General features: G+C 44.7%; 1 protein-coding gene across 2 annotated transcripts in view; it reads left to right on the top strand.

The window, feature by feature from the left end:
• LOC103751065 (interferon-induced transmembrane protein 3) overlaps positions 1–1,915 on the top strand; it is a 50,132-nt gene extending 48,217 nt beyond the window's left edge. For both annotated transcript variants that reach the window (XM_029556828.1, XM_017803554.1), the window contains exons 2-3: positions 903–1,104; positions 1,586–1,915. In XM_029556828.1, coding sequence (XP_029412688.1) covers positions 919–1,104; positions 1,586–1,723 — 324 coding nt within the window. In that variant the 5' untranslated portion in view covers positions 903–918 and the 3' untranslated portion in view covers positions 1,724–1,915. The remainder of the gene's footprint in view (positions 1–902; positions 1,105–1,585) is intronic.
• Positions 1,916–16,344: the final 14,429 nt, after the last annotated feature.

Genomic DNA, 16,344 nt, shown 5'->3' on the forward strand with positions numbered 1-16,344 from the left:
AGAGAAAAACAGCTTCTAAAATCTCTGGTTATCAGGTAGAATCTGCTTATCTTATCTTTGGAGATCAGAGGAAAGGCAGGCTGCTTCTCAGCAGAGTTTGTTTCCCTTGACTCCAAAGGTCAAGGTGAGGTCCCTGTTGGGGAGGGGGGAAACTGCTGCTCTTTGGAACCCTAACAGGTTTGGGGTACAGACGGGGTGCTCTGCTGCTTCCTATCTTGTAAGAAACTTAAGGCAGTAAAGGGACATACAAGCGTTCACAAAATGGTGCAGTCTCCATAATGCCAGTATATTCATGAAGGTGCATACATGCCATGCCACATGCCACATCCCACCCCAGCTGGGTTTTAACGGATCATTTTGGCCTTTTTTTAAAAAAAACCACATAGAGCTGTTGTGGTCAGAATTTTGGGTGCACTTATCTCTGGAGAACTTCAGTTTTACAGGCCTTTATTTTCAACTTTAGCTTCCAGCATGGGTGTTCTACAGAGGGAAAAAAAAAACAGATTAACCGGAGGTAAGATTAAAAACATGCATAGAAAAGCCATCACTCCTCAAAACATAGCAGGGATATCACATTACTCCACTTACTGTAATTTATGCAGTTGGGGTTATTCCCCACAAAGGCAGAGGAGTTGTTGACCAGCTCTTCAAATTCCAGCCTCAGGGGATTCCCTAGGGCAGCTTGAAAAGTCTTAGCATTGGCTCTTCCTGAACACACCCATAGTGACAAATGAAAACACTATTTCGTCTATACTCCAGTTCCTAGGAAACACCATTTACGAACAGAAGGAAACTTTTCTGAGAAACAGACCCCGCTTGGGAAAAGGCAGGCCTTGAAGTTGCTTAAGACATCTTACCGTGGACCACATATCCCATCTCTTCTTGGTTCACAACTCTTACAGCCTAAAAATCCGGGAGATGCCTAAGGAACAGCAAGAGGCAGCAGTACTGGGGGGACCCCCTGGTTCAACTTCTGTGACAACCACCGTCATCAACATGCCCAGTGAGATCTCCAAGCCTGATCATGTGGTCTGGTCTTTATTCAACACACTCTTCATGAACTTCTGTTGCCTGGGTTTCATAGCTTATGCCTACTCCGTGAAGGTATGTGGGGTGGAAATGGGGTAATGATGGTCTAAGATGTATGTGACCCTCAAGCTTGACTTGCCCAGATGGCACTTGGGTGTGTGGGGCCTTGTGTTTGTACATGTGTGTGGGAGTTTGTGTGCATTGTCTCGTGTGTGTGTTAGGAGACTATCAAGGTAGGCATACAGGGAGCTGCCTGGGAATCCTGTGGTCAGGCTATCCTACTCCATACTCCTCAGTTCCTGGAATGCCCCTTTATCCTGCAGACTGGGACTCCAGGCTGTGTGCAAAGTGTGCAAAAGACTCACAGGAAACAATGCCCCATGGTGGGGTGAGTGACCAGTACTAGAGCCTCCTAGACTATGTGAAAAGAGAAAAAGGCCCATGGCTAAAGGTGGTAGAGGCTACAGTAGGCATGGAGAATGATAGGGGAACTGGGTCAGAGCACTTGCCTCTCAGTTGACTGGTCCAGGACCACTAACCATCTGGTTTCCTCCAGTCTAGGGACAGGAAGATGGTGGGTGATATGACTGGAGCCCAGGCCTACGCCTCCACAGCCAAGTGCCTGAACATCAGCTCTCTGGTCTTCAGCATCCTTGTGATCATTATTTTCATCATCATTTACTCCACCAAATAGTCGCCATCTTGCAAACATTCTCACAGAAGATAACAGATTCTGGGGGCTTCTAGTCCTGCCTTGTCCTCCACAGTCCATAGCTCCCCTCACCCTGGGCTGAGGTCCTTACCCTTTACTCCATGCATATGCAAATGTTATCCATCTGTCCACACTGAATTCAATAAAGTGCACATGGTGGCACCTATGCTGTGATTCTCTGTCCCCTGACTGGTCTTGTACTGAGTTCACTTGACATCTTCCCTGGATGAGGGTGAGGCAGACAGGGGATCCTCAACTGGGCAGGTTTCTGATCACCTGCAATGGGCAGCAGCTGACCAGAGTTCTAGGTGGAGTCCTCTTTTTGGGTATTTGGCTGTTCCGGGGAGGGGATATATGAGCTTAGCCCACCCCTGGCTCCATATCCCCAGAATGCCCAGAAAGGGTGCAGAATGATTACGGGTAGAATCTCCAAGGCTGTACTACCAGCTGCGGTACCTGCCCTTCAGGGGAGAAGCCACCTTCTATCCATACAAGCCATCTTAGGGGATGTTCCATGGTGCCCTCTGAGTGGGGGCTCTGGACTCCTGGACTGAGGAGGTCCTTAGAGCTGCGGTGAGAGCTGGTTGTCCCTTGCCATTCTCTTATCTACCCACCTCCCATTGCACACTCAAGTTGATTGAGAGTGACTGGGGTTGGAGGGCACATGATTCCCTTGTCCCTAAGTGGGTGGGGAGTCTTACAAGCCCCAGAGAGGCTCAGTGCCACAGCATCCCCTAATTGTGACAAGGCAGTGCAGCTGCACTCTATAGCAGTAGCGGGAAGAGGCCACAGGCCTTCCTTGACCTCCCACCACACTGTCCCCTAGCGAAACTTGCCAGGAAACTATACCCAAGTGCAGTGGCTGTGCCCGCATTTGCACTTCACATGGGGCACCCCAAGTTTACAAGTCTGGAGCCATCAGAGCAACACTGGAGGTCCAGTTCCAGGGGTGTCTTGCCAAAAGTGCTGATTTGTGGTTCCCCAATGTCAATCCCTCAGCGTCCACCTGTCCTTCTTCCTGTGTCTGGGAACTTGGCTGGTATTTCACTTCTTACCTTCTAAACCACCATGTTGGGTTTCAATTCATCCAGAATTCCCAGGGGTTGCACCAGGGTCTGGAGAACCCTGGGTGTTAGTGGGTGAGGCACTGCAGTGGCTTCAGCCAGGGAGTGGCCAGCTCTTCATAGGAAGGGGAAGGGACACTTCTGTAGGCTCAAAGGTTTGGGCACCTGGTGCAGAGCTACAGAGCACCCTGTATGGGTCAGGATTCCAACTTGTTCTTCAGCCATGACTCTGGCAGAGGAGACCTGCCCAGCAGGAGAGTGCCTAATGAGCATTTGCTGCCCTATAGTTACTCTAGCCTCACTTGATGTCCAGCATAGCAGGAGGGGGTGCAGAAGGTAGGCTTCAGAAGTGTGATTCACTTCCCTGAAAAGAACTGTTTCCTAAGTCAGCCATTTCCTAGAACTTTTTTATGTGAGAAGATTCCTTTTCCTGAATTTTGGCCTAATAGAAAATGGCTCAGTCCTCAAGGGTCAGAACTAAATACTGAGGATCAAATTATTCCGTGACAGTTGGGGATGGTGGCACACCTTTAATTCCAGCACTTGGGAGGCAAATGCAGGCACATCTCTGTGTGATGGAGGGCAGCCTGGTCTACACAGCGAGTTCCAGGCCATCTGGGCTTATAGGGAGACCCTGTTTTTGTCTCAAAAAACAAACAACAACAACAACAAAAAAAAAACACAGAAATTATTTCACAGCAGAATGGAAGAAAGGGGGAAGGATCTTGGGAACTTCCTCTCCAAGAACTCAAGTCAAAACTTGTCCCAGGGCCCCCACCTCATGCTCAGAGTGGAAGTACTAGAACATTCCTCAGGTCTAGGAGTCTCCGCAACCCAGACCAACAGTTGCAGTGTTTCATTGTCCCTGTTCAGAACCACGGCCAGGCCTTACACAGCCCTCCCCTCTCCCAGTCTCCAGCACCTGTAAGCCCACCTTCACTGCAGGCACCTTCTCTGATGAAATCCATGCCCTCCCCCACCCCAAGATCTGCTGCAGGCTGGGGCTGGGGAGAGCAGAGAAGAGCTGCAGCTAGCTGCTTCTCCATGTAGGGGGAGGGAGGTGCCTTCCAGCCTATGGCCTGGAAGCCACTGGCTGGCTGAAGAAGAACTCCATTTGGAGAGTGGAAAATTCCACTCACTTGGCTGCTGCCTGGGAGCCCCTGAAAGGCAGATGTTTTCCTGTCAGTTGTGAAACACGCCACTGTTAAAGAGAAGCCTGCAGGAGAATGGCAGTATAGGAAGCTCCAAGTCCGTCCAAGTGACTGTCGGAATCAGAGTAAGTTCTTTTGTGGCGAAGGACACATAACAAATCATTTGCCATTTGAGCAAATTCAGTGACTTCAGATGGAGCTGATTTTTCATATTTCAAGGCAGGGCCTGATGAATAAAGAGGATCGACAAACCTGACTCTAAAGCCTCTTGTTCACCCCTAAAATTATCAACCACTAGCACTTCAAAAGCTAAAGTGGGGTCTGCTCTGCCCCCTGCCATCTGCCTGAGTGAGGAGATTCAGAGGACATCATTCTGATGGGATGTACACCCAGGAGAGAGGGAGCAAACTCCAAGATTCAATTAATGAGGTGTCCTTCTGTGGGAGAGTGAGAAAAGATGTAAGTGGAGAAGGAAAGAGGGAGCAGGTCCTCCAAGGTGGTAACTTCTTGCTACTGAGGGGCATAGCAGTAGAAAGCAGCAGGAAGAAGGTACATTCAGGAGGACACCGAACAGAACTAATAATGGAGGAGAGGAGGGTCCAGCAACTCTATAAGGCCCCCAAGCACTATTTACTGAGTGGATTCTGATGGGACAGATTCCCTTCCAGGCAGGGAAAATGTCTGCCTGGGTCTTGAGCTGGGGTCTTTTTAAAAGGGAGGCTTCTGCTTCCTGCAGAAGGCGGGAAGATGTATTTATTTTAAAGTTGGGGTGGGAGTGGGAGAGCAGGACTGTTAAAACCTGTCCTCTTTGGAGATCAAAGGGGAAGCCTGCTGTGTTGGCCAAACAGTGGAGAAAAGTCTGCTTCTCCTGACTTCAAAGACCAAGGCTTATCAGCTAGGTTCCCTTTTCTCAGGAGCATGAGAAGTCCTGGGGATCCTGTTAGTGAGGGGGCAGGGCTATCTGAACCTTAACAGATTCCATCCTGCAGTGAGCTCTTTTGCTTCAGTAAAGCTGTTATGCTCTCTTTCTTTGCATCTTGGTCTTCTGTCTTTCCTAGGCTGCCAGTTCTATTTGTCATGGGGAACCAACTTGGCAGTTCCCTAGACTACTGCCACCAACACCCCTGTTGTAACAAGTCAGTCAAGCATAAGAAGTGTGCTGGAAAGCTTCAGTTGTCAACTTGACACACCTGGACAGAGGGGCCCTCAGTTGAGGAATTTTCTCCATTGGATTTGCCAATGGGCATGTCTCTGTGGCATTTTCTTGATTATTGGGTGATATAAAAGGGCTCAGCCTATTGTGGGCAGTGCTACCCCTGGACAGGTAGTCCTGGGTTGTATAATAAATTAAGCTGAACAGGAGCCAGGGGAGCAAGCCAGTAAGCAGTTTTCCTCCATGGTCTGCGCTGCAGCTCCTGCCTCTAGGTTCTTGCCCCGAGTTCCTGCCTTGGCTTCCCTTGATGATGGATTGTGAGCTGTAAGCCCAATAAACTCTTTTCTCCCCAAATTGGTTTGGTCAGTGTTTTCATCACAGCAATAGAGAGCTAACAAAGACAGGACAGGACGTGGCTGGCAAGAGACAAAAACCAGAAAAAACAGAGCAGACTAGGTGGTAACCTCAACTTTAAGTCATAACTGGTAGGGTTCAGATCTGCAGCAGTCCCCTCCCCAACAGGGCCTCAAGGTCTTTGAAGTCAAGAGAAGCAGACTTTTCTGCACCTTTTGGCCAAAGGCAGCATGCTCCCTCTTTGATGATCTTAAAGGTTAAACAGACTCCACCTTTTGACCCAGATCCTGGCTGACACATGGAAGGGGGTGGTTTTAACAGAAGCTGTTCTGATAAGCCCTGGGCTCCAGCTTCCCTGCCTAACTTTTTAAAAAATATCTTCCCACCTTCTGCATCCTCCAAAACCGCCCCCCCCTTATAAAAAAACCTCAGCGCACAACCCTTGGGCTGACAATTTCCCTACCCCAAAGGGAATTGTGAATTTCCTCTGCTAAAAAACTCTATCCCGCTGGGGTTTTATCTGTGTCCTGGTGGATTGACCTGATTCATCTATCAATAATCACTATCCTGCTTTCCACTGGCCTCATCAGACTCAGTCAAAGAAGCTGCACTGCTGTTCTACGTTCTGTCTTCGCTCTGGCTACAGAACCCTCTGTATAAGGCAGAATGAATAAATGTGAAGTTAGCAGAGGCTAGAAAGGATTTTTATGTAAGGCTCACCTTTTGGCTCACCCTGAACATAAGTATGGAGGAAACTTGTCCTCTGCATCCCAGCCAGGAGCCTCAACCCACCCACCCTGACCTCTTCCCTACAAGGACCCAGGGGCATGCATGGCTTCACTTCTGAGGCTGTAGCTATGCAACATTGAACAACAGCTAACTAGGACGCACTTAAGAAACAAAGGATAGAGTGGCATAGTAAACATGACGAAAGGACAGAACAAAACTCAAATGTACATGCAATTATATTCATTGTGAATTCCTGACACACCCCTTTTAAAGTGGATTTTGTAGCCTCGGAAGCATGAGTAGATAAGGAACAGGAACTGAAAAAACCACAGTGAAACTGTAAGTATTTAACACAAATCTCATAAAATTAGATAAAAACAAAATGAGAAGAAGACACCATAAGCAGCAATGAGGGTGTAGGGACAAAATGAGACAAGATTCAGTTGCCTTTGATAAATGCACCTCGTCACATTTTAAATTGAATTTTGGCAATTTTCATGCAATGTAATTTGATGGTATTTATATTCCCTTCCCTATCTGCACCTCCCCCTTACTGCCCCCCACCCAATTTAATGTAGTCTATTACATATATGTATATAATAAAGTCTATAGAATCTAATTTGTGCTTCCAAATGTCCTTCAGTGTGGGTCCATCCACTGGAGCCTGGTAAACCTACCAACAGTCCCTTGCTTGAAATAGACTGTCTTTGCCCCTCCCAGCAGCTATCTGTTGCCACAACTTCTTTAGGTGGAGTTCAAGCTTCTTACCACTTCCTCACGTCTATGCTGGGAATTCATGTAAGTAACTGACCAGTTGTCAATAAAACTCTATTTCTTTGTGTTCATCCACCCCCTCTGGCTCTTACAATCTTTCCACCTCTTCTGCAATGATCCCTGAGCCTTCAGAGGCAGGCGTTTGATACAGGTGTCCTATTCAGGGATAAGCACTCTGCAGCTTCTTGTTCTCTGCACGTTGGCCAGTTGTGTCACAACATTTTAAAATAATTATCTTCTGTTTCAAATAAAATAAAATGCAAGGGGCTAGAGAGATGGCTCAGCAATTAAATGTACTGGCTGCTCTTGCAGAGGACCCAGGTTCATTTCCTAGCACCCACATGGCAACTAACAGCTGTCTATAACTTCAGTTCCAGGGAACTGAACAATCTCTTCTGGCCGGCACTGCAGACACAGGTGTACTTATATACATACATACAGGCTAAACACTTATATATACAAAATAAGAAATAAAAAATAAAATAAAAGGCATACAATAAATATATGATGTATTTGAAGTACTTGAGACTATCATATGTCATAAAATGTTTTAGAACAAAGTGAGATTAATATTTAAATAAAGAAAGAGAGAACAGTATGCTGATCAGTAAAGACATAAATACACATCAATAGATTTCTGTATGTCAATAAATTTCCATATACCAGATGTTATAGTAACAATCCAAAAATGAATCTGAATAGGCTGTAAGCTGAACATGAACAGCAGGGCCATAAGCAGAGTGTAAACAAGATGAAATCACCCCATTAATGTACACTGAAAAGTAATAAATCTGGAGTGATTATGTAATCTATAGGTTAGGCATTACCAGTACAGAAAGGCATGCACATATTTTCCTGTGTTGTAGCCACTGACTAATAAAGAGAAAGATTTGTTCTGGCTCACGGTCCTGAGATTCCACGCAAGGCTGGCAGTCCATTTGCTTCGGGATCTGGAGAGAGGGTGCATCGCAGGGGAGCACATGGCAGAGCAAACGCCAGAGCAGAGAAGAGGCAGAGAACAGGCTGCACAGCACCGCTCCAGGCCATGTCCCCACTGACCTAAGGACACATGTCCCCTGATCCACCACCTCCCAAAAGGGCACCCAGAGGGCCAAGTCTTTAGTACATGCCTTTTTTGAAGGGAGGAGGGGCACTCATGCAAATCACAGAAATTGCCTCTAACACAGGAGTGGAATAATGAAAGGACAACCAGGTGAAGAAGCACAGGGAGCAAAAGGCCTGTGCAGCAGAGGAGGGGTGAAGCCACACCCAGAGATGGCTCACGTTCACATGTCCCTGACTGCCAGAGTTGTTCTTCTGGTAAGACACAGTCCTGCTGACAACGGTGAGAAAAGTTGAGTAGAATAAGACAGAAACCACAGACTGGAGGAGCAGTAACCCAGGGAGAACCAGAACAGCCAGGCCGCCACCAGGTTCCATGGCTTTCAAGAAACCAGCATTGCCAGAGACACATGCGAGGCAGAGAAAACCCACAACCAAGCATGTCATTAGGTGAAAAATGTTGCTTTTATGCTAATCACACTGGCGTTATCAGAGATAGCATTAGACTGGTCCAACGACAAATCAATGCTAGAATGTGGGAACTTGCTAATCACCAAAATTGGTGAGTCCTTATTTTCCTGGTCACCCTGGCTAACTACATTGTTAAATGCTGTTGCAGGGCGCTTGATCCTTATTCTCCTAATATTTACCCTTGGGCCCAGCCTCCTAAACGCTCTTATAAGATTCATTAATCAAAGACTCCAGGCAGTTAAACTCATGATATTAAGAAGTCAGTATAATCAACTTATGCCAGTTGAAGAAATACAAAAAGAAAGATTAACTTAAATAGGTCAAAGAATTAACCTTACTTGCAACAGGCATGGGGAATGAAATATATTAGCAACTTAACCTAAGTTACTCCATCTTGCTCAGAATACCTTAACACTGTACTTGTTACAGCTAGGAAGTTGGCTAATTTTAAAATTACAGAGTTGATTGCCAAGTTATATGACTGTATCACTTGTCTGAATAATGATTGGTTGTTGATTAATAGAGTCAAAGTTCTGCTATGTTGTACAAACCTGATTGGTTCACAAGTATCCTGTTTGAATAGTATTTCTGTAATTCTATAAAAACTCTGACCTGACAATGATCGCTGCTGCATCTACTCCCGAGATAGACAGCCCAGCTGGTAATAAACGTTTACCTTGCTACTTTTCTTAAAGTGGTGCTGGTGATTTTTTTTTTTTTTTTTGTGAACTCCAACCTATAACAGTCAGCTGGGGCTGAAGAATCAGCTGTGATTAAGAAGAGACCAGAACCTGAAGTAAAATCTTTGCTTTACTGGGACAATTGATGCTGGTTAGCTGGGGCTGAAAAATCAGCTGTAAGTAATGAGACCAGCATCACTGTGGTGGAGTCTTCTGGGAGGTGTTTCCTCAGGGTCAGCACACAGAGGGAACCCGAGCCTCCATCTCAAGCTGGAAGCAAGACTTGGTAATGTGTAAGACTCTCCTGCACGGTTCTGGTGTTGAAAGCATGACAGGGTTATAGAGAACAACTAAGGCTTGGCACCCTGAGGGGCCAGGAAAAGCCATTGGTGAAAATACAGCCTCAGTTGCAGTGAAGACCCCAAGATTGAAGGGGTCATGGAGAGAATCTGAGGCATTGCACCCCAAGAGGCCAGAAGAGGCCATTGGTGAAGGTGCAGCCTCAGTTTCAGCGGAGACCCCAGCTTTTTGGAGATGCCAGGACCATTAGACGAACACCAAGAGCAGCAGCAGATATGGAATGGAGCTGGCCTGGGTCTGCGAGATGAGCTGTGTGTGCTGTGGACGGCAGAGTCAGAGATGGCTCAGTGGCTAAGAACACTGGTTGTTCTTGCAGAAGATCCAAATTCAAATTTCAGCACCCACATGGCAGCTAACAACTGTCCGTAACTCCAGTCCCAGGGGATCCGACAGCCTCTTCTGACCTCCGCAGGCATTTCACGACATGGGTGCACTTACCTACCTACATGCAGGCAATACGCGCATACACATAGAATAAAAATAATAAATAATTTTTTTTAATTTGTAAAGAAAAAAAAAGAAAAAGAAAAAAAAGCAGGCTCGGGCAAGCCAGTAAGCAGCGTTCCTCCATGGCCTGTGCTCCAGCTCCTGCCTCCAGGTTCCTGCCCCGAGTTCCTACCTTGGGCTCCCTGATGAACTGTGACCCGGGAGATGTAAGCTGAATAAACCCTTTCCTCCCCAAGTTGGTATTGGTCAGAGTGTTTTGTCACAGTAATGGAAAAACAAGCTAGAACACATTTAAACCCCCAAAATACACAATCAGAAAAGACCCTTTCCATGACTCATTATAGTTAAAATATTAAGACTACAGAGCAAATAACATTAAAAGTTGCAAGAGAAAAACATCAGCTTACAAGGACAAAGTCATCAGGATGACAGACCTCTCAGAGGAAATCATAAGTCTGAAAAGAATGAAATTATATATTCCAAGTCCTAAAAGTAAATAACTGCCTATCAGGACTACTGTATTGAGCGGTTGTCCTTTAAAATCAATAGGGAAACTAGGTGTGGTTGCTCATACCTGTAATGCCAGGACTTGGGAGACTGAGGCAATAGAATTTCTGGGATTTGGAGGTTACTCTGAGGTATAGAGTGAGTGCCAGGTCAGGCTGGAGTAAAGAGAGCCTGTCTTAAAAACAACAACAACAAAAAAAAAAAAAAAAAAAAAAAAAAAAAAAAAAAAAAAAAAAAAAAACGAACAAGGAGCTGGAGAGATGATAAGACCTAAAGCTGTACCCCAGACTCTGACAAGATTCAGGCATATCCTTGACCAATGACAGAAAGCCTTTGTGGAGTTGTTGGAGTATTGGAGAGTATTTATCCTCCACCTGGCCCGGTAACAAATACTCTGAAAATAGTGATCAAGAAACTGCAGTGGCCACAGTAATAGCACAATTATTACTCACAGGCTGGGGAACAGTTTATAGCTGCAAATGTGTAAGCATCCTGGCAGGAACAAAGATACTATAAGGAGAGACATTTGTTCCCTCTCTTTGGCTAGAGACAGTGGTGCCCAAGAAATCAGAACTTCCAGGAATCTCACACTGGGAGAAGGAAAAGGCTAAAGACCCTGGTACCAGTCACAAGAGGAACTTGTGTGTGTGTGTGGTTTCATGGTCTTTTTTTTTTAAACAGGGCCTCACTATACAGCCCTGGCTGACCTGGAACTCACTATGTAGACCAGGATAACCTCAAACTCAGAGATCCACCTGCCTCTGCCTCCTGAGTGCTACGAATAAAGGCATGCGCCACTACACACACCCTCCAGAAAGAAATTTAACATAGTTCTGAAAACTAGTTGGACTGACCACCTTACAGAACAGACTAGATCCAAGACAGTGATGGGTCAGTGACTGCTGAGTCGTGCAGATCTCCTACCCTAAGTCTTTAAACCTAAATCTCATTTCAGGACCCCAAAGATATAACTGGGGAATCAGTGGGCATGTAAGTATCTCTCTTCTCAATATAACCACATAACATAAATCTCCTTTTTCTGCTTTTCACGATTGCCTTTTTTATTCTTTAATTGGGTTATTGAGGACAGGTGGCCAAACCTGGCTTGTTAGGGTTTCAGGGGCCTGGGCTTTGAACCTAACAAGTCTGGCAACAAACTCAAATGAAAAGAGTCATATTAAATGTTTCAATTCTTTCTCCAAATCTGTGATGGCATTTAGAAGTGGGCTCATGGGAAGAAATTAGGTCATGTATGGTATTAGAGCCCTTAAAAATAGAAGTCAGAAGGCTAGCTAGTGCTTACTCTCCACCAGATGCAAAAATTAACTCGAAATAAATCATAGGCCTAAGCTTAAGAAGCAAAAGTAGGGGATGGAGAGATGGCTCAGCAATCAAGAGCACTGGCTACTCAGACATGGGTTCAAATCTCAGCACCCACATGATGGCTAACAACCATTTGTAACAGTCCAGGGGATCTGTTGCTGTTCTGACCCCCAAAGGCATTGCACAACATGGGTGCACTGACATACATGCAAACAATACACTCATACACATAAAATAAAAATAATATATGAAAATATTTTAAATTATTTATTTAGTAACCATATACTTAGAAGAAACATTTATAAAATATATTTTATGAAGCAAAACTATAAAATGCTCAGAAGTAAGCAAGCAAGTGAAGAATCTTTTGATACTGCATTTGGAATGACCTCTTGAATACAGTACCCAAAACTGGGGCAACAAAACGAAAAGATGAACTTGACTTTCTCAGAGTGGAAGCTATTGCACATCACAAGGCAGCTTTTTTAAAGGTCCAGAGGTTTTGTTGGCGATGACAAAAAGCAGCTCTGGAAACGCAGTGGCAAACTCTGCAGTGAACTATAACTGCTCTTGACTTCAGTGAACTGCTCACTTAGACACTGCTAAATACTGCCATATGTGTTTTATCACAGCTTTAAAATTAGTCTATTAATTGAAAAAAGAAATCAGATCAGGGGCTGGAGATATGGCTCAGCAGTTAAGAGCACTGACTGCTCTTGCAGAGGACCCAGGTTTGATTCCCAGCACCCACATGGCAGCTCTAACAACCATCCATAACTCCAGTTCCATGAGATCCGATACCCTCTTCTGACCTCCGCGGGCATTGTATGACAAGGGTGCACTTAGATACATGCAGGCAATACACTCATATACATAAAATTTTAAAAAATAATAAAAGATTTAAAGAAGAAATCAGATCAATCAATACAATATACCAACCTAACTGGGTAGAGGGAAAAGCGTAAGATCATCTTAGCAGGATCAAAGGAACATTTGACCAAGTTCAGCAGTCTTTCATGATAAAATGCTCTGTAGATTGAGGATAGGAGAACTTTCATTAGCTAATCAAGCAATGAAAACCCTAGAGCTGCCACCAGACTTCATGGTGAAGAACCATGCTTCCCCCCTCAAGATGTGAGCAAGACCATCAGTTCTTGCTGCTTCTGCGCAACACTGCACTGGAGCTTCTAGTCAGAGCAACCAAGAAAGAAAATAAAACAACAACAACAAAATCCCCATACTGGGGCTGAGGCCCTGGGCTCCATAATAAAAATTAAAAAGTAAAATTATCTCTGTTTTCAGGTGACATAATAGGAAGTAGCAGGATACAGGGTCAAAACACAAGAATCAATGAACTTCTATAACTAGTAAACTCCAGTGTATGTTTGGAAAACAAATCCACTTACACCATTGAAAATAATAAACTGCTTAGGACAGGCCTGATGGTGAATGCCTAAAATCCCAGTAGTCAGAATGCTGAGACAGGAGGAGAACAGGATTGAGGTCATCCTGAGCTACAGGGTGAGAATCTTCACAAAAACCAAACAAGCAAACATAAAAGAAAACACAACAACAGCCAAGAGCTGGTGCTATAGCTTGATGACAGACTGTTTGTCTAACATGTACAAGGCCCTGGGTTCAATCCCAGCATTGCAATAAATAAGCAACTCAGGAAAAATTTTAACAAAAGAAACACAAGGTTTGTAAAACTAAAGAAATTACAGAAGACTGGAAAGTTCATACATACACACACACACACACACACACACACACACACACACACAGCATCCTGTGTTCCTGTATTAGGGACAGGTTGTTGTCAAGATGTTAACACTCCTAGTTGATCTGCAGACTCAACATGGTAGCAACCCAAACTTCACATTCCATTTTTTCTTATTCTTTTTTCCTAGAAATTGATGAGAAGATTCTACAATTCACATGGAAGTGTAAGGGACTCAGAATAACCTAACTTACAAAACTACAGTGCTCAAGATAGAGTGGTACCTGCTTCAGCAGAGACACGCCAACCTGTGCAGCAGAGTTTGAGAAATCAGCAAAACCAGAAATACCTGTCATCTGTGGTCTGCCATTCTGACAAGACTTCAAAAGTCATTCACTGGCGTCAAGGTAGTCTTTCCAAACACTTGGTGGAAAGACCACGTGTGCCCATGTACCCGACATCTGCATCCTCTCATGTACAAAAACTAACTCAAAATGGATCAACAGCCCAAACGTAGTATACGGAGTATAAGGCATATACTATATATGTATGTGTGTGTGTGTGTATATATATATATATATAATTTAAGAATATAACATATATGCATTTTTTCCAGCAATGATGACACTGAAAGCACCAATAAGAAAAGAGGAGACAAACTGGGGTCAAGACAGGATCTCCCTGTAGACCAGGCTGGCCTCAAACTCTTATATTGCTGAAATTTGAAATGGATGTTTCCTAGAAAACCAACGACGAAGTGAAACAACAGCCAGCAGAAGGCATATTTGCAGCTTATTGCCTTATAAGGGACCGATATCCACAGGATTCAGGATCCGGAGATATAATGCCACAGTAAAAAGACAAATGACCCAATCAAAATGGGCAAAGGTTTCTAGAGAAAACATATAAATGGGAATAAGCACTTGGAAAGGCAAGACTGTTGCATCACAAATCATTGTGGAAACTGAGAGGTAAAACTGGGGTCCAATCAGGAGAAAGCACCAGGACACAGACAAGAGCTCCGACAGGATAGAGTTTATTGGCAGGGAAAACACACGGGCAGTCTCTATTTCGGGACAGAGAAGCTGCTGGTTTACAGGCTGTTGGCTGGGGGCTTTTATAGGGGGTTTGGGGGGATGCAGAAGGCAAGAAGATATTTCTTAAAACAAGTTAGGTGAGAGAAAGAGAAAGAAAGAGACAGAGAGACAGAGAACAAGCACATGTAGGGCTTATCAGGAGAGAACAGCCTCTGTCAAACTGTCCCCTTCTGTCCCCTTCCGTCAGCCAGGATCTGGGTCATGGGATAAAGGGCCTATACATTGTGAAACTTATCAAAAATAAGCAATTTAAAATCTGTTTCTAGAGGCCAGCAAAATTGCCAGAGGTAAAGTCCCTGCCACTAAGCCTGACAACCTGAGTTTGATGTCTGGGATCTACAGAGTAGAAGAGAACCGACCCCTGCAAGTTGTCCTTTTGACCTTCACACTTGCACTGTGGTAGGTCTCTCTCTCTCTCTCTCTCTCACACACACACACACACACACACACACACACACACACAAACAAATAAATAAATAAATGTTAAAAAAATGTTAAAAAACTGCCTCTAGTAAAGTGCATACTATGGAATGCCAATGCCTTTTAAATGCCTCCAATCAATTCATGGTTCCGCAAATGTCCCATAATTGTGGGTCAAAAATTGTACATTTAAGATATCAGTGTAGCAACTTTGAAAAGACCTTCCTCTCTGGGCCCCCTTGCTGGTGCTGTTTGTTAATGCCGCTGTTACTATTTGTTCAGTCATTTTCCCAGACTAACTTTGTAAGGTTCACTGAAGTTTCAGTTTATGAATTTGAACTGAACTAGTATTCCTGCAGACATTAAATGCCTGGGATCAGGGGCTGGAAAGATGGCTCAGCAGTTAAGAGCACTAGCTCTTCTTGCAGAGGACTCAGGTTTGATTCCCAGCACCCACATGGTGGCTGTAACTCCAGTTCCAGGGTTTCTGATGCCCTCTTCTGACCTCCTCAGGCATTGCACAATACAGGTGCACCTACCTACAAGCAGGCATTACACTCATATATCTAAAATAAAAATAATAAGGCAGGCGTGGTGGTGCACTCCTTTAATCCCAGCACTCGGGAGGCAGAGGCAGGCAGATCTCTGAGAGTTCAAGGCCAGCCTGGTCTACATAGTGACTTTCAGTCCAGCTGGGGCTATAGGGAGACCCTGTCTCAAAAAAGACCAAAAAATAAAAATAAAAAATAAAATATTTTAAATGCCTGGATCACCCAGGGTTTCTGACAGGTTTTTGGAGTGTGGTGGTCAAGCCTACAGCATTTCACAACCCTGACTTGTTTGCATTTCCTGCTCCTTCAGTATTTCAAAGTCAGCTTGAGGTGAGAGATTGGAAAAATATATATCCAATCAGAAATATTTTGAGATGTCAATTTATACAACTTTATAAGCTTCATAGAAAAGAATAAGTGTCCCAAGAGAGACTAGACTATTTTATATTAACACTAAATAAATAAAGGGAATTGGCTCACAAAGCACAGGCTGGGAAACCACCCTCACAACCCTCTATATTGGTCCTGGTCCTGGGTCCCATTGCTGAGTGAGCCTGAATATCCCCTCAACGCAACCTGAGCTTCCTGGAAGAAGCAGAGACCAGATGAGCTGCCTGGACAAGACTCAGACCAACTAAGCTGCCCAGGAGACACTCTCCAACCTGTCCAGCTGCCTACAAATTGTGCAGAGCACTCCAGGTTTCCTGCATTTGTGAGCTGTCACCCATGCTGGGAGATGG

This window comes from Nannospalax galili, unplaced genomic scaffold (genome assembly GCF_000622305.1).
Source record: "Nannospalax galili isolate Female #2095 unplaced genomic scaffold, S.galili_v1.0 scaffold507, whole genome shotgun sequence".
Lineage (NCBI taxonomy): Eukaryota > Metazoa > Chordata > Mammalia > Rodentia > Spalacidae > Nannospalax > Nannospalax galili.